At 37.0% G+C, this 18916-nt stretch overlaps 2 protein-coding genes across 6 annotated transcripts in view; both read right to left on the reverse strand.

Annotated features, from left to right (window-relative positions):
• Positions 1 to 6768: 6768 nt before the first annotated feature.
• The window catches only part of LOC127833740 (uncharacterized), a 58147-nt gene continuing 45999 nt past the window's right edge, over positions 6769 to 18916 (reverse strand). Inside the window, exons 1-4 of one of the 4 annotated variants that reach the window (XM_052359168.1) lie at positions 11117 to 11184; positions 10219 to 10290; positions 9110 to 9323; positions 6769 to 8854 (exon numbers count right to left, since the gene is read on the reverse strand). In XM_052359168.1, coding sequence (XP_052215128.1) covers positions 8749 to 8854; positions 9110 to 9323; positions 10219 to 10282 — 384 coding nt within the window. In that variant the 5' untranslated portion in view covers positions 10283 to 10290; positions 11117 to 11184 and the 3' untranslated portion in view covers positions 6769 to 8748. Of the gene's footprint in view, positions 8855 to 9109; positions 9324 to 10218; positions 10291 to 11116; positions 11185 to 18916 lie in introns of those variants that run through there. The other 3 variants (XM_052359171.1, XM_052359167.1, XM_052359169.1) reach the window with 3 other exon arrangements.
• LOC127833743 (uncharacterized) overlaps positions 12649 to 18916 on the reverse strand; it is a 62639-nt gene continuing 56371 nt past the window's right edge. For both annotated transcript variants that reach the window (XM_052359175.1, XM_052359174.1), the window contains exons 2-4: positions 15059 to 15130; positions 13968 to 14157; positions 12649 to 13045 (exon numbers count right to left, since the gene is read on the reverse strand). In XM_052359175.1, coding sequence (XP_052215135.1) covers positions 12940 to 13045; positions 13968 to 14157; positions 15059 to 15122 — 360 coding nt within the window. In that variant the 5' untranslated portion in view covers positions 15123 to 15130 and the 3' untranslated portion in view covers positions 12649 to 12939. The remainder of the gene's footprint in view (positions 13046 to 13967; positions 14158 to 15058; positions 15131 to 18916) is intronic.

Consider the following 18916-nt stretch of genomic DNA (forward strand, 5'->3'; position numbering starts at 1 on the left):
GTAAAACAGTCACATATAACTAGTATGAAAGCATTGTTTGAACCTGTTCTAGGGAGTGGCCCATATATATCAACAGCAATGCGTTCCATTGGCCCATACACTTTAGCTTCACCAAGAGGTGCTTTTGGAGGCTTGGATGGTTTTCGAGAAGCACAAGCATCGCATGTTGTACAATACTTTTCCACATCTGCTTTCATGCCTGGCCAGTAAAATGTTTGTCGTACTTTGTTCAGCATTTTTTCAGCACCAAGGTGACCAGCACTAGGGATATCATGAAAATATCGCAAAACTTCACTACGCTGTGAATCTGGTACAACTATTTGCCTTCGGCATTCTTCGCCTTCATACCAGGTGCGGTAAAGAACATTGGAATCAAGCAAAAGACGGTCCCACATTCTCCAAAACGTTTTAGTCTGTGAATTGTTGCCGCTTATTTCCTGCCAGCTTGGCCTTATGGAAGCTTGCAAAGACCAAATGATTACTTTTAAGGATGGATCATCTAATTGAGCTGCACCTATACGAGAAGAAGTCCAGTCAGTGGCCATAGTGGGTTTTGGAATGGAATCAGACGTGGACATGGACCTTGTAACAGTGCGTGCAGTTGAAGAATCTGGCAACGTTGTTGATGGATCAATGACTGTTGCTGCAACAACAGGAACAACCCTGCATACCTCAGCATCACAGTGTTCGTCAGCATCATCGCTAGTGGTGTTTCTACTCTCCTGTGTGGCACACTTTGAGCAAGGAGACCGTGATAACGCATCTGCATTGCCATGACTCGAACCCGCACGATGGGAAACTATTAAGTTGTAAGTTCCTAAAGTCTCGAGCCATCTTGCAACTTGGCCTGTAGGACGCTTAAGATTTCGCATCCATGATACAGCTGCATTATCTGTACGAAGTAACACTGGTTGACCAAACAAATAGTGATGGAAAGCGTTTAAGGCATGAATAACTGCAAGAAGCTCTTTACGAGTTACACAGTGGTTTTGCTCGTGTTTATTTAAACCTTTGCTGTGATATGCAATAACGATTTCTTGACCATTCTGTATTTGTGACAACACTGCTCCTGTGGCCTTATCTGATGCATCAGTATCCAAAACAAATTTGAAACGGGGGTAGGATAACCAAGGATTGGAGCTGAAGTCAAAGCAGTTTTCAGAGTGCCAAAAGCTTTCGAACATTCATCAGACCATTCAAATTTACAGTTTTTCTCTGTAACTTTATGCAATGGACGTGCAATTTTGGCAAAGTTCTCGACAAACCGTCTGTAATACGAACAAAGTCCAAGAAAAGATCGGACATCTTTTGCGCTGCGAGGAGTAGGCCAGTTTTGGACAGCAGTAATTTTATCCGGATCAGTTGCTACACCATCCTCAGAAACAAGATGACCAAGGAACTTCACCCGTTTTTGAAACAAAACACATTTGGAAGGTTTTAACTTCAGATTTGCTTGTTGAAGTCGCTGCAGAATATGCTCAAGCCTGGATAAATCTTCACTGACAGTCTTACTTGGAATAATTATGTCATCCATGTACAAAAGGCATTCAACCCATTGCAAACCTCTTAATACGTTCTCCATAAGTCGCTCGAAAGTACTCGGAGCGTTTGCTAAACCAAAACTGAGGACTGTGAACTGATAAAGACCCATTGTTGTAGCAAAGGCTGTCTTGTCTTTGTCTTCAGACTTCATGGCAACCTGCCATTATCCACTATTCAAGTCGAGAGAACTGAAATATTTTGAACCAGACAATGCATCTATACAATCATCAACTCTGGGGAGTGGATAAGCATCTTTAACAGTGACGTAATTTAGCCTACGATAATCAATACAAAACCTTGGGGTGCCGTCTTTCTTGGTAATCAACACAACTGGGCTCGCCCATGCACTTCTTGATGGCTCAATAATGCCACTTTCCAACATTTTAATTATCTCTTCTCTTTCGACTTCACGTTTGCCCAGTGGCAGACGTCTTGGTGGCTGACGAATGGGTGCAGCATCTTGAATGTTAATGCTGTGCTGGACAAGATTTGTATGCCCAATGTCGCCAGAGTCTTTTGAAAATGTAGTGTGGTATTTACAAAGAAGTTTATAAAGACCTTGTTTCTCAGAATCAGACAGGTGTGTGGAACTCCGTTCATACAAGTCAGTAAGATGGTCAGGGAGAGAAACAATATCACCGAGTTTCTGTACAGACGCAATGCGTTCAAACAGACAATCATGCTCAAAGTGAGATTCACAAAAACCCAAAGTTGTATGCTTGTGGATTTTAACATCAGAATTCCCATAGTTAAGTAAATGCATATTTAGAGTGTTAAAAGATGTATCAAAAATACCACCGATAACAGCGACTTCAGACTTTGCCATAAGATCAAATGAAGGCTCTACATAACCAAGTTCAGCTAGATGTTCTTTCATGGGGATTTTGACGGGGATAGACATTCTTGTATGAGCTGGCACAGATATGGTTTGCATGCTTTCCACTCTACACACTTGATTGGCTGCACCGCCAGTCCACAGTGGAACCGCATTATTGCCGATCACCAAACACGACCTCTTATAATTGATACAATCAACATGCTGTTTCAAGAAGTCTTGGCCTAAGATACCATCGGCCTCGATTGCACATACAACGAATGAAATATCAAAGCGCTCGCCGCACATTTCAACGATCAAGTCAACACTTCCGGTCACTGCCATTGGTTCCCCGTTTACTGTTTTTAGTACATTTGGCGCCGATCTTAGTTGAAAAGAACGTTCAGAGCCAATTGATGAAAACATTTTATCAGAAAGAAGAGATGTTGTTGCTCCGCAATCCATTAAGAAATTCACGGGTTTTGAACCTACGTTACATGTAACATAAAAACCATTATCAAACCTATTAAATTGTGAACCTGTTCGCGCCGTGTGAATTTCGCTAGCTTTACTTGACGATGTAGGCCTATTGTGTACTAATGCTGACTGTCGGCCTTCAGAGTCAGCATTTAAAAGTTTCCCTGAACGAGGGCCCCAGATGGGTTGCCCTTAACTGGATGCTGTAGGTTAGCGGACCTGTCATTGGTTGCACTTTGGGTACTATTCGCCCTATAACGTCGCGGTCCGCGATTTGCGTTTTGTGGACACGATGCCCAGAAGTGATCACGAGAGTTACGCCCGAAGCAAGATTTCTCACTCTTGCTGTTTACCTGTGGTTTACGCACAACAGACGTTTCAATTTTGTCAAGGCGCGCTTCAATTCGTTTAATAACGGATGCAATGTCAGAACATTTATCTGAATCAACTGCCCTTATGTTTAATTGTAAAGGCGTCCCCAATATGGATTCGTACCTTTCAATTACGGAGACGGCCTCGTTTATGGTTAAACAATTGTGATCCATACAGCGACATTTCATTTCGGTAGAAACGATACATGAAATATACATTACATTATTCGTGCAACGATTCTTTGGGAAAATAAAAGCATAGTGCGCCGTTTGATTGTGGAGGGGGTCGAACCTTCACAATAATAAGCATTTTTTACTGAAAGTGATCAAGTTTGATGTGGTTTTGTGCTGTTAATGGAATGCCGGATTATCGGGAGGAACCCCCGCATTTCCGGTATGGTGACCACCAACCAAACGCGTATGTTTTCGAGAACGGGGAAATAATCTGTGTCGCCTTGGTGCGAAGCGCGTGTAGCAACCACTGCGCCTACCGGACGACCTGTGTCCCCAAGGAGCAAAGAAGACGCCGTACATGTACGCGTATCCCAGCCCGCAAACCGACGTCACGAATACGCGCCCGGAGTCCCCGAACGGAACCCCTTCCTGTGCGCGCGAAATATCGGTGTCCATCTTGACCTGGCGCCTCTGTTCTGCCAACTCGCCCAGCGTCGCGAGCTGCATCGTCATCCGGTTGAAGTTCGTTTGGAGTTTACTTATGCCGCGGTAAAAATTCGGTCCCAGCGGCCCTGAAATAAATGTGTTAAATATTTACACGAAAATAAAATCAATTATTTTTGACAGTTTTTGTGCATAAGAAAACATGTATATGTTGCTAAATATATCGCATTAATTATTAACGACGTAAAATGAGTGAAGGCTGATTAATATATGAATTTGACCAGATTTGAATTATTGAGTGATTTATAGAATCGTGAAAAAGTGCGTTAAATAACCTATGGGTGTCTGAGTGTTTTGTGGCTTGTCGATGTTGATTTGTTGAATTCATTTATTCGACAGACTCGAACGTTCGTGTAATCCGCTTTGCTTTTGACATACAGTAATTCACTTTTGCATAAATTACAGCAAGATTTGAAAGTTATAATTTTCACTTGGCAAACAGCTTTATATTTTTCATATGCATATTAACCATATACATGTTTAATATTCGTTGTTAATATCTGGAACGCCCACACGCATCACTTTAATTTGGTATGCTTGACAACCATGTACTGTTGGACGAGATAAATATTTTTTAGAATAAACGTAGCAAATTATCATCAAACAAACATAACGTGGTCGTTAACAACACTAACATTAATTAACAAAACACAGAAACTTCATTTGTTTAAACAAATATACAGAACATTACATACTGTGTCTGACAACAGCCTGAAATGACGCCCGGGCGTGTACTTACACTGGTCTTGAGTTTCTCAGACGAATGTGCTTGTCAGAGCTAACCATAATGCGAAGATCTGGTGAAGAGCTGTTCATTGCAATGTGAAACCCTATCGAACGCCAAGTGCACAGCTTTGCATTATGATACTTGAAAGCAAAGCTCAATACGGCGGCAATCACCATTTTCTTATTTGAATACCTGGCGAACACCTGGTGAACAGCTCTTCATTGTGATTTGAAAACATATCGAACACCTATTGCATAGCTTTGCATTGTGACGCTTAAAAGTCCGGCTTTATACGGCCGCAAACAGCATTTCATTATTCGAATACCTGGCGAAATCTGGTGAAGAGCGCTTCATTTTAATGTTAAACCCTATCGAACACCCAGTGCACAGCTATGCGTTACGCTACTTGAAAACACTGCTCAGTACGGCGGTTATCACCATTGTTTTATTTGAATACTTGGTGAACACCTGGTTAACAGCTCTTCATTTTAATTTGAAAACGTATCGAACACCTAGTGCATAACTATGCGTTATGATGTTTGACAGCTCGTCTCAAGTTTGCGGCATACACGAATTTTTATTTGAATACCTGACGGAAACCTTGTGAACAACTGTTCATTTTGATTTGAAAACCTGTCGAATACCCAATGTATAGCTATTCGTTATGTCATGACAAGCTGGTGAAGATCTGGAGCAAAGCTATGTTTTGTTTTTTAACATCTGACGAACACCCAATGCATAACTATGCATTTCTGTTTTAAACAGCTGATGAAGAGCTAACATCTAACAGCCAACTTGGCATACCTGAAAACATACGGATTAACTTCCTTTGAAAATACATGTATAAACATTTCGGGGCGCCCAACGTGGAATTTCATTGTAAGGAATGGCAACATACAAAAACATAATTATTTATAAGCAAACAATAAAAAATGTTGGATTTGGTGGAATAGCGATTTTAGTTCACTCGTTATCATAGGAAACAAATTAACTCGTGGCCGTACCACTCGTTAAAATATCATTTTCTATGATCACTCGTGAATTAAAATTCAACGAATATCCTCTGTATAATAATCAGAATAAATAGGATTAATGTTTCAAAAAAGTATGCGTGTATGTATATCAAATACTGTTTGTTAATCAAACTTAATCATTATGCAATATTTAACGCTTTTCACTTAAATGTTTTAAATATACTAAACAGCTTTCTTTTTTTTCAAGCAGTAAACGAACGTGACACTGGTTACAAAATATCCGTTCAATATACCTACATGATATTTACGTGAATCTTTATACCATTTAAGCAAAATTATTTAAAATAGGAAACTAAAATTGAGTCTTTGAAAAGTGCATTCGATTGGCCAAAACATGAATTACAACACTTATTGTTAGCATGCCTATAAATGAATGCCTGCACGACAATAATTCAAAGTTACAATGACAAGATTGTTTGCTTCATTTGTAATGACGATAAAGAATGCTCACGGCTACGAAATGATTCTAAAAGACTCCATTAAGCAGGTGAGGACAAAAAGGAACTCTATTTTCACCAGTAAAAATGCGAGGTCAAAATATAACAAACACGAGCAACATTATTATTCCATGCAAAAAAAGACTTCTATAAATATTTGTGTAAACTGTCAAACTCGGGAATATAATATACAGTACCCAGAGATTGACAGTAAACCACATGGGAGGTCCGAGTTAAATGTTATAATATCAAGTGATTGAGCAAAATGCTATATGTAAGATGTCACTGTAATTACGTGAACTCCATCATGGACAGAGCATTGTTTCAGATACAATGAATAAGAAGACGAAGCTGCTTGACCAGCAATACCAAGTAGTCAGTGTTATTTAGATGTCTATCAGACAACTGCATTTGTGTCAGATCTTTCGCTCTGAAACAGTAGTTACGGTGTCTAAAGACACCATAGATGTGATTAATGTGGTAATAGAAGTTTTTTGTTTACATCTTAAAGTTTATGAAGGATAGAAAGATGCCATTGCCACATTCCGATGCTAGTATTGCCAACCGCTATAGATAGCTCTACCTCACGTCGAACATTGCGCTATTAAAGTACACAAGGAGTTTGAAACTGACCGGAAAGCTCTGTGAATATACATCAGGTTGTAACGAAAGGACAAAGTAAGGGCGATCATTTTAATTGCATTTAATAGATTTCAAACAAACTCTGCAATGAAAGAAACCACATTGAATTGATAATCGCAATGAAAAACTATGAATTAAATGCATCATGAATGTATATGAAAGGCAGAAATTTTCGTAAAATACCATAACTTTAAATTAAATTACGATGTTTTCTATTAATGTCAGTTTTGACGCGTTTTTCGCCGGTTAAACCACAAAAGTTTTAAATTGACAGTTCCTTTACGGTGACCAAAGCATTTACCATGTATATGTTTTATGTCGTGTTGTATGAATTGTCCAGTATTGTAAATGCAAGGGGACACTTGCCTTAAATTAAATACAAGCGGATGTTAATAAGTAGATACATGCTGATAATTTTTCTGGAGTTTCATTCTTCATATATAATTACTTCAATCGATTATAGCTTTAACAAACTTGCAATAATAATTTTAACGTAAATTATAATAATGAAAATTAAAGTAAATTTAATTAATAAATATATATATATTGATATAACTCAGGTTTAAGTGTATCAAGATGTGATTTAGGCCTTACGGGTGACAATGTGTATATGACCAGTTATGCCAATAATAAGCTCCTCACCATGGCCGGTGAGGGGACACATCTGTAAGCATTAAGTGAGGTTGAACTGCGAAACCCAAATGCCCAAATGACACACGTACACCAGATGCTTATCTGGGCAGTTCAGCCCTACGCTATCATAAAGGTGGATAGTGAGGGCAGGAAGAAGTTAGTTACACTTAAACATGGAGTGAGGGCAGTCTTCTTGAAAATACTTAAAGCGAACATCATTGCGAGAATGTTGGACACACAATCCTGGTGTTTCAAGTTAAATAACTGCATGTGTGGACTTAAAACGATACATCATTGCGAGAATGTTGGGCACACAATCCTGGTGTTTCAAGTTAAATAACTGCATGTGTGGACTTAAAACGATATTAGTGGAGAAAGTATCATTTGAAAATACAATCCATATAAAAATAAGTCATTAAAGAATACCATGTAAATGTTGTAACGTAACGTTATCAGTGTTTGATGAAAATATATCAAGTGAAACTATTTTGTGTTCTCGTCCGCTGCTATTTTTGTAAAATACATTAAAAATATGGTGACACATAAACATTACTACTTTTACAAGTAAAGTTACTTGCTAAATGTATGAACTGGTTTATATAATTTGACAGTGACATACTTAGTCATACCTTACTCAATTCCGGAGTAAGAGCTATGCGAACATATCACGCAGTTGTTTTGTTCTTCAAACTTTACATGCGTATAGTGTACGTGTTTATTTATTTGGATTTTGCCTCATTTAAGAGTATCACTCCAAATTAACCAAAACACATTGAATACACATAAGAATGTCCATAAGTTCAAAAATGGTATTTTTCCCGTAACAGCCCCCAATTGTTTCGTTAACTGTTGTACGATACATGATTTATTCCCCACTTATGTAAGGATGTTCAATGACAGACATCTTGCAAATATCCATTAATCATTTGTCATTTATTTAAATGTTAAGGTATTGAGCGAATAGTACGAATAAACCAAAAATGATCGAAAACTTAACATGGAATACAAAACAAACTTAAGTGTTGCAACAACCATTTAGGGTCGGTCGAGTTATCGGGAAAAAAATTTGTTTAGGCCTTAATTAACACAGATCTATTTGAAGCATATGTGACACAGCAAGTGATAAAGACCTTACAACATATTTGGCGATGAATCTCCACACAATAAAACCTAATTTCCCATGTTACATGCAGTGAGTGTACAACCTTTATGATATTTATAGCAATCCTAATTAAACCGATGTACAGTGGTATCTTTCATAAAATTAAGTGTTGTTCTACAAAAGCATCTGTCAATATGTTTTTTCCATCTGATATTAAGTCTAAAAAGAACCTTTGTTCTTATGTTCTGTAAATGCCGAAAAGGCACGAGAACTTCCGAGTACTGCCGGCAATCACCAGGATCTGTAAGATGTTCCAAATGGTCCCGAGTGGAACATGTAGCCGTGGGGCGGACTTCCGGGACAGAGCGCATACATCGTCGTAGAGCCGTCTGTGGAACTGAAATAACACACACATGCGATATATGGTTGATGTGCTATGACTCTGCATCTTTGTTTAACGTTTCTTGGGGGAAATAAAAGTTAAGTGCGCCGTTAGAGTGCCGAGGGGTCAAACGTAGGCAATAATAAGTATTCATTAATCATAGAATTATAATGCTTGCTTTACATGTTTCCGTTGACAATATCTTATACGTTTTATTGGGGTATGAAGCTAAAAATTCCCCCCCCCCAGGGAGCAAAACGAATGACGAACTTATACGCGTATCCCAGCCCGCCGTCCGACGTCAAGAACACGCGCCCTAACTCCCCGAATGGAACACCTTCCTGTGCACGCGCCATCTCCGTGTTTATCTTGACCTGGCGCCTCTGTTCCGCCAGCTCGCCCATGGTCGCCAGCCGCACAGACATCCGGTTGAGGTTCGACTGTAGTTGATTCATACTGCGGTAGAAGTCCGGTCCCAGTGGCCCTGAAATCAATCGTTAATCTTTAATTATTTATGACAGTTTTTGTGCATAAAAAAGACAACGCTATGCTGCTCATTAATACTTAATTACGATATAAACTAAATTATCACTGAAGAATATATTCATATGACAAGATTTGAATGATTAAGTGATTTTTAGATTTGCGAAAGAATAGGTTGAAAAACAGATGGCTGCATAGTAGCTTTTTGAATTGTATACCTGAATTTATGAAATGATTTATTTACATATCGGTCTAATGACTTGAACATTTATCATTCTCGTTTGACATCCAGATGTACACTGTTTCAGTTGGGCGCATACAGTTTGCAATATTTTAGATATAATTGGAAAACTGCTTTATATTATTGTTATTATTATTATTATTATTATTATTATTATTATTATTATTATTATTATTATTATTATTATTATTATTATTATTATTATTATTTATTTATTTTTTATTTTTTATTATTGTTATAGTTATTATAAATATTATTATAATTTTTCTTTTTCTTTTTTTTAACACATTTATATAGCGCCCTTTTCATACCGTATGTGCGTTCAAAGGCGAATTACATTTTTTTACATTATGTATCTCGATCGTATAAATATTCGTGTAGTAATTGTCATTCTTTGGCAATACTGCAAACTCACGTTCATTTTGGTATTGAGGACAATTATTGCATGACAGCCATGTAATATTTGCACGAGAGATTATTTATTTTAACAACAAAAAACGAAATAATTTGTCATCAACAAAACATAACGTGGTGGTAAACAATATTAATTAATTAAAAAAAACACTTCGTTTGTTAACGCTGGTAAAACACATACTAAGTACATTACATACTGTGTCTGACAACATCCTGAAAGGACGCTCGAGCTTGTACTTACACTGTCCTTGAGACCCGCAGACGAGTGTGCTTGTCAGAGCTAACCATAGGCAGACACGTGACATCTTGTAATCTAAAAACATAAACAGCATAAACAATTAATTCTACATTCCCAACTCCTACGCATTGGCCGTACTTTACTATTGTCCGACATGTTGTGTTAAGTTTAAAGTCTGAGGAGTTGAAGGTCGACCGTTTCATACCGGTCAAACCACAAACAAATCACTATCAAAAGTATACATGTTTGACGGTTTTTTCCATTGTCGAAATCGGACAAATATATTCTTATGCTTGCTTAAAAGGACATATCGACGGCATTTTTCATAAATATAGCCAGTACTAAAGGAATTCCATATCTTCAAACTTTATACTATTTTTTTGCAATCTAAAACGATATATACTACTACTACTCCTACTACTACAACTACTACTACTACTACTACTACTACTACCACTACTACTACTACTACAACTACTACTACTACTACTACTACTACTACTACTACTACTACTACTACCACTACTACTACTACTACCACTACTACAACTACCACCAGCACAAAAACAGTTTAATTAAACACATTAAGTGTTGTTAATAAATGTTTTGTCTTAAGATATATACATATCACCCCTCTTTATGCAAAAAGGTACCATGTGACGTTGAAATTAGAAGTCACGTGATACCTTTATGCGATATGATATAACCAATGTATAAAATTAGCACAGAGCAGAGCTTTTTTGTATATATAATATATAAGCGATAATTACACAATTTTACGTCTCGTCACAAGTTTTACATACTTCGCTTAAAATGAACGCACAGCGTTAATCTTCGACATAAAAACAATACACAAATATCATTGTACTCCAATGATTAAATGAAGTAAAAACAGACAGACCTTCGTTTATCCTACAGATTCACCACTTAAGCGACGGCGACGTTAACGCACATAAGAATGTAGCTGCGGTGACGTTGTCCGTTATATATAGGCTCCATATGAACCAGAGTGTAACGTTTCTTTTTCAAGGTAAAGATTACAATGCACAAAGAGTGAAACATGTTTGGGGCCTTGATGTTGTTTATAGGATTGCTTAATACGTTCATCATTTAGAAATATTTAAATATGTAAAATAGAAATGTGGCTATGGGATAAAAGTTACCCCGCTCACTTCGACTGGTCGAAATATATTTTTTGCACACATAAACGGGGGTAAGGCCTGGAGCACGTGCATGCGGTTGTCTGAAAGTGCAAAATTATCTTTTTATTCAGTTTTTTTAACAAACATTCATATGCAAGCATGATGATATATCGTTATAGATACAGCAGTTCATTTGGTCCGAATTCATTAAAATATTCAAATGTTATATTCGGGATTCGTACCAATGTAAAGGTTGAAATATAACATGTTACATAACGTATAACACAAACAATTTACGCAATAATCGTATGACGTGTGTCTGATTTAAATAATAGAATTTAATTATTTTGAGATTCATTTTCATGTAAATCTTAAAAAATCTTTAATTACGTGTTTTTCAACAGACTTGATCTTTTCATGTGTCGATGTAATGATATGATGCTTAGAAAGACCCCTGTTTTCAGGGTTGAGATGTTATGATTTTTAGACATGTTTGTATAGAAATATGAGTTGCTTATGTAAATGTATTGAAAATCTGGTACAATATCACCTGGTGCTTACGAAGTCTTGTACTGCACATCTGGTATGCTTTTCCGAGATGTTGATGCGAGTTTTGATATAGACGTTCGTCTCTAAATTTGCGATTTTTTTTATTGTTTTGAGACGTTGATATAATTTATACAATACATACAGATGTGTGTGGTAGGTATTTATACATCAGCGTTATGAAACTCGATAACACGTTAAGTCGGACAATACATGGTAAAACATTCAAACAATAATTCCAATTAAAGCGGTGAGGCCTCGTTTGGTGCAACTGAAACAACGTTACTGACAACGTACCATACCTACTGTCAAAGACGATACCATATTTAACAATGGCAACAAATAGAACGGACGCGTACTTCAATGCATTTGAAAATATGTTAATGTATTTATATTGATTAAAAACCAAGCTTTGATTCTGCTTCTAAATAAGAGCGTCAGAGCATGCGTTGTCAAGACCAATCCGACCGCAGATACGTGTTAACTGTTGTCTGGCATGAAATTCTTACAACTAATAGTTGGACGCATGCTGTTTTATTTTTCAATTTTCTAAATAGCTAATTGCGTTTGTATAAACACCCTGAAAAAAGTTTAGATGAAGCCTACCTTTGTTTGAAACATATTTATTACTAAGTTATATAACATAAAACAAATGAGACATATATTAGTAATTTATTTATATATACTATCTACATAATTTATTATATATATTTAAAATATATGTTGTTACTATGTGTTTTCCCAATATTGTTTTAACTGTTTCTTGACGAAGATAAGTCCATAAAATCGATTTGAATTCGTTTTATCAAATAACTAAGCACACTAACTTAAGGCCTTATAATAACTCTTCAGGCGGTGGAAGATAATGCAGAAAATAAATTACAATATTTTACAAGTAAAACTTCACAGCTGTGTTGAATTTAATGCAACAATACACATACATTATGCAATTTACACTCAGAAGCACTCTATTTTCGGATTTTTCGAAAGAAATTAATTGCAGAAAAGCGCGAGAGCTGCCGAGGACTGACGAACATCACCAGGAGCTGTAGGAGTTTCCGGAGGGTCCCGAGTGGTACATGTAGCCGTGTGGAGGGCTTCCGGGACTCAGCGCGTACAGCGTCATAGAGCCGTCCGTGCAACTGAAAGAACAAAAAATAAGTTCTTGGAAAACGGGACTTAACGCATGAGCGTAGAGTGTCATCCCAGATTAGCCGAAGTTGTCCGCTCAGGTTTTTCAGGGACTACACCTTCCGCTTTTATGGAATTCGTGGAGAAGAAGTAACTTCTTAGCGAAACTCCAGTTTAGGCGGGAAGTTTTGAACTGATAAGCCTGTACATGTGTTTTGGTTTAATAATGCGTGTTATCATCAATTTCAGGGATGCACATTTTCTGGAGCGCATGCGCGAAGAAAGCATTCAAATTGAATTTTCTTCAAACTATGATATTTCTAAGCATAATCTCAAACATTTAATTGTATGCTACTGAACATTGTTTATATTGATATGTTTTCATTATAAATTGAATGCATGTTATGTTTGCTAGTTCTCACTAAACTCAGACAAATGTCGTTTTTTTAACACATATATTTAACACTCAGGTTTTTTTATTGAAGAGTTTATATTTCATATTGATTTAGAATTTATGTCGAATTAATTTATATAAAAGAGAAAAAGAACTGAACAAAAATGTTAAAAGCTAAGTTTTCCTTAAGGTTCTCTTTTTTGTGAATTGTATCTAGAACATCAGGATCATTTCAGGTAGACGTGTTGTCTGGGTAATTGGGCTTAGTGCAGTTCCAGAGATTACAACGGGGCTTAAATCGTGCGCTGTGAATTGTTATTTTGCTTAACGTCTCTGGCAGAAAAAGCAACAACAACCAAGAAGGTATTGGGAAAGGAGGGGGGGGGGGGATGGGATCGAAATGAAATAACTAGCATTTACTAGACACAGGAAATAACTTTTTCTCAAAAATGTTATCGTTGAAACTACCATGAAATTATTGAACGTTCATCATGTTGATGAAACCCCAGCTTTCCACTAAGTACAATCAAGTGACGTACTTGTAAACGTATCCCAGCCCGCCATCCGACGTGGTAAACACGCGCCCTTCCCCGAACGGAAACCCATTCTGCGCACGCGCCATGTCGGCGTCAATCTTGACCTGGTGCCTTTTTGCGTCCTCCGTCACCTTCCGGTTGATGTTAGACTTGAGTTGACTCATTCTGTAGTAGAAATCAGGTCCCAGTGGCCCTGAAATCAATCAAGTGTAAAATATTAGCTTCACTCTGATAAAACGGGGCTTAATGCATATGCGTAAAGTGTGGTTAGTGTCGTCACAGATTAAAAAATTAATGTCGTTTTTTCCAGATTAGCTTATCTGTGACGACACATTCTGCTTTTATGGTTTCTATGGAAATATCTTCTTAGCAAAAATCCTGTTAAAGCGGAAACTGTCTTACCAGATAAGCACTAGGACTTCACCGGCTAACCTAGTAAGACGAATCTTATCTTACATGCATTAACGCTTAGTATTCAAATAACGAGGCCCCTTTGTTATTCACTTTAAAAACAAATTTGACAGTTCTCGTGTTAAAGAGACACCTTAATTTTGCTTAGTGCAACATACGTTATTTAACATTAAACTGAGTTTGTTATTGTCGACAATTTTATATTTGAACTTATTGCTAGATGGGTTGATTTAATAATTAAAACATGGAGGAATATATAGGTTTATCGAAATATGGTAAATGGTTGCTCGGTTGCTTGACAGATAATTTGAATTACTGAATTACTGATTTCATTGCGTCAGAATGGTTATGTCGTTTTATATCCAATACTTTAACTCTGGTAATAACAAATGTTCAATTTTCTTAACTCATTACTTTATTTTCTATGTTCGTATGTGTATCGTACAATATTCTTACATGAACATGTTATTATCTAACAAGCATTTGATATGCATGACAAACATGTATTATTAAATGCGAGATGGTTTATTTTAAACAAAATAAAAACGAAGTAGTCAAACCAACGCAACGTGGTCGTAAACATTATGATAAAACACAAAAACCTGCATTTGCAAACAACACTGGCGAGACGCTACATGCTGTGCAGCGCAACATGCTGAACCAAAGCTGAAGTTTATACTTACACTGGCCATGAGTACCGCATACGAATGCGCATGTCAGACAGAGCAAGAACCAGACGCGCGACATCTTGTTATCTGGAAACAACAATAATACATATTAACCTCGCTTTTAAAAAGAACCGGGCTAAATGAATATGCGTAAAGTGTCGTCCAAGATTAGCTTGTGCAATGGACGACACTTTTCGCGTTTATGATATTTTGGGATTGAATGAAGTACAAATGTATCTTGCTGACGAAAATCTAGTCGAGTCATAAAGTCGTCCCTAATTATCCTTTAAGAACTGAACAGGCTAATCTGGGACGACAGTTTACGCACAAGCATTAAGCCACGTTTTCTCAAAGAGCAACTCATCTTATAATAAGCGTCATTCCATACTCCAACGAACTGAACAGTAACCCCATGCGTTATGTATGGCTTGTCACCAAATGAGTTCTAGGTCGACCATTTTGCAAAACAATCAACATCATTTTTTATGAACGGTTGTGGTCATTCGCCGTTGTAAAAGTTCTAACAAGGGAATATCGATATGACTACGACTACGACTGACTACGACGACTACGGACGACGACGACGACGACGACGACGACGACGACGACGACGACGACGACGACGGACGACGACGACGACAAGACGACGACGACGACGCGACGACTGACGACGACGACGAAGACGAACGACGACGCGACGACGACGACGACGACGACCGACGACGACGACGACGACGACGACTACTACTACTACTACTACTACTACTACTACTACTACTACTACTACTACTCCTACTACTACTACTACTACTACTACTACTACTACTCCTCCCCTACTACTACTACTACTACTACTACTACTACTACTACTACTACTACTTCTACTACTACTACTACTACTACTACTACTACTACAACAACAACTACTACTACTACTACTACTACTACTACTACTACTACTACTACTACTACTACTACTACTACTACTACTACTACTACTACTACTACTACTACTACTACTACTAGTACTACTACTACTACTACTACTACTACTACTACTACTACTACTACTACTACTACTACTACTACTACTACTACTACTACTACTACTACTACTACTACTACTACTACTACTACTACTACTACTACTACTACTACTACTACTACTACTACTACTACTTATACTACTAATACTACTACTACTACTACTACTACTACTACTACTACTTCTCTACTACTACTACTACTACTACTACTACTACTACTACTACTACTACCTCTACTACTACTACTACTAATACTACTACTACTAATACAACTACCGCTATTGCTACTGCTACTACGTCATGTCATATCTATGTAAAAATATTTCATAATAAACATATTATCCACGAGCAGCGAAAATCAAGCGCCAACACAACCCAAAAAAATAACAGAACAAAAAACACTGATAGAATTTTAACAATTAAAACATAGCTTTTTGTTATACACTGTCACACTGGACCGACGTTACGCGAACGTTTAGAAGAAAGCGGCTGCAGTGACGCTGTTGATTATACTACCGGTGAGCACAATTTGCAAGACCAGTAAAAAAACTCAAGTGCGCAAAACATATTACTTAAAACGTGCACGGTGACGATGTACATATATTAATTAATGTATTAAAGGCAATTATAATGAACATTCTTATAAGGATATAATGTCATCCTCTTAAGCCATCATGCTGACTGATGATTACAATAGGATTTAACGGTCAATGCACTTGTTAACGTTTATTCGGGTGACAGCTGACAATATCTGTCACTGAGAACATCCTGAGAGGCCACTGCATTAGGTGCATACGGAATAAATACATTTATTATCATAAATGATATCATAAGAACAAGACATCATTCCTTTGATAATTTTAACACTTTTTATTAGTATTTAAATAAATGAAAAGCATAAGTATTGCATGTAATTTAGTGGTAAATTGAAATTTTTAATTATTCACGTAATATCATTCATAAAAGTATCTTTAACAACACTTGCTATATGTATAACGACTTCGTCGAAAACCTATACAAAGTTACACAAACGGGGATTGAACAAGCATTCTTTCGATTCAAACGCTATCGCCTCCTTGGCACATTGACCAAATGTCCAGGCCGCAACGTCAATGTCATAAACCTGTCTGTGGACAGTTTTTCTGTATTAAATATCTATCCATTTTAGTGTTACAGCACTACAAGAACGCTTATAATTAGAATTCATTATTATCCCAAAGAGTTTGTTCCTTTTGTAATTAATGCTTGCAATGCAGAAACATTTCAAAGAGTAAAACACTTTTTGATGTATTTATGTTGTTTATCTTAATAGGAAATACGTTTATGATTTAACACTATTTTGACGTGTGAACTAGACATGCGTCTATATGAGAAAATACACCATCCCATTTAGACTAGTCGAACGATTGTTTGTGCAAGCGCGTACGGACACACGAACGCAAGTACGGACATATTTAATCAAAAGGGCCAGCAAAATGCTGTTTTTTTTAGTTCATTTATTAATTTTTCTGCTTGATTATGTTTGCTTAACTTTTTCATCTTGTTTTGAAAAGCTCAACGCTTTGAAGCTTTTTAGTTCAGACTATTTACAGTGATCTTTCTAGCTTTTTTAATCGAATATCAAAGCAACGTCTGCATTTTTCCTCCTTTTTGTTAACAATTCTATAATTAAAACAGACTACCTCCATACATTGATTTCACTGGATCCTACGCTAGTTACAGCCGCGCGGTGTTCGAAAGCGAAGGCTGTATAATTGTACTATACCTAACATACAGTCATACAGTCAAGAATACAAAATAATACATAATATCAGATGGTATTCGTGAAGACATCGGACTCGTTTCCTATGAAAACTTGGCCTTCATAACACTCCACAGTGTTAGAGTACTTAATCCTTTCCCCCATAAGAAGCGAAGTGAACATGTTTTTTTTTGCCACCAGCATAAAACCAGAACAGCCTTCGAGTTACTCGCAGTCTGTTCAGGTTTTATGCTGTTTACTGCTCATCAGTATCTAAGGGTTGGAAATGAAGCATTTAAAAGTTAAATCTAAGAAGAAATATATTTAATGAAATGTAACTTCAAATGCGTCAAAATGAGTATCTAAGTGGTAAACGGTTAATCGGTGTTTCAAATGTTGGACTATATGTTTGCTGTTTGTCCGTTCGTGCGTCCGAAAAACTGAATGTACAAAAGCTGTTTCGTTCTTCGTGTTTGAGATTTAATTGTTCCCCAGATAAGGGCCATGTCAAAGTATTGAAATAGTAAACACTATGACACAATGCCTTTCGCACGAGACCTAAAGGTACAGACTTTTCGAAACAATTGATGTGATGTTTGTGAAATGAATCTGGTCCCTGACTTTATTTCTACCTGGGACCATTTTTAAATTCGGCTGTGAACGCATAAGAAGAAATGTTTTGATAAAGTTGAATGTGTTCACTTGTGACTATCAAAATAAAGAAAACTGAAACGCCCCTTGCAGCCATTTTTATTAATGGACCGGAAACATTTTCTTGAAATGGCAAAGGCATCATAAAATCGAATGTTCTGAGCAAGTTTTAAGACGATTGGAAAAAAATGTGACTTCGAGTTATCGGAAGGTTTCACTATTGCATATAAGGACAGCTGCCCGGCCTCATGGTGATCTTGTTTTTCTATGACAAATAACACATTTTGAATTCCGCCCGTGTATCATTACTGCAGAGTGTTAACAAGGTGTTACAATATCCATATAAGGAAAAATGCCCCACCCCCTGGTGTCCATGTTTTCAATGGACCTAAACCATTCACGAAATTAAGGATGATATAATTAGAATATATGTTA

Source organism: Dreissena polymorpha, chromosome 6 (genome assembly GCF_020536995.1).
Source record: "Dreissena polymorpha isolate Duluth1 chromosome 6, UMN_Dpol_1.0, whole genome shotgun sequence".
NCBI lineage: Eukaryota > Metazoa > Mollusca > Bivalvia > Myida > Dreissenidae > Dreissena > Dreissena polymorpha.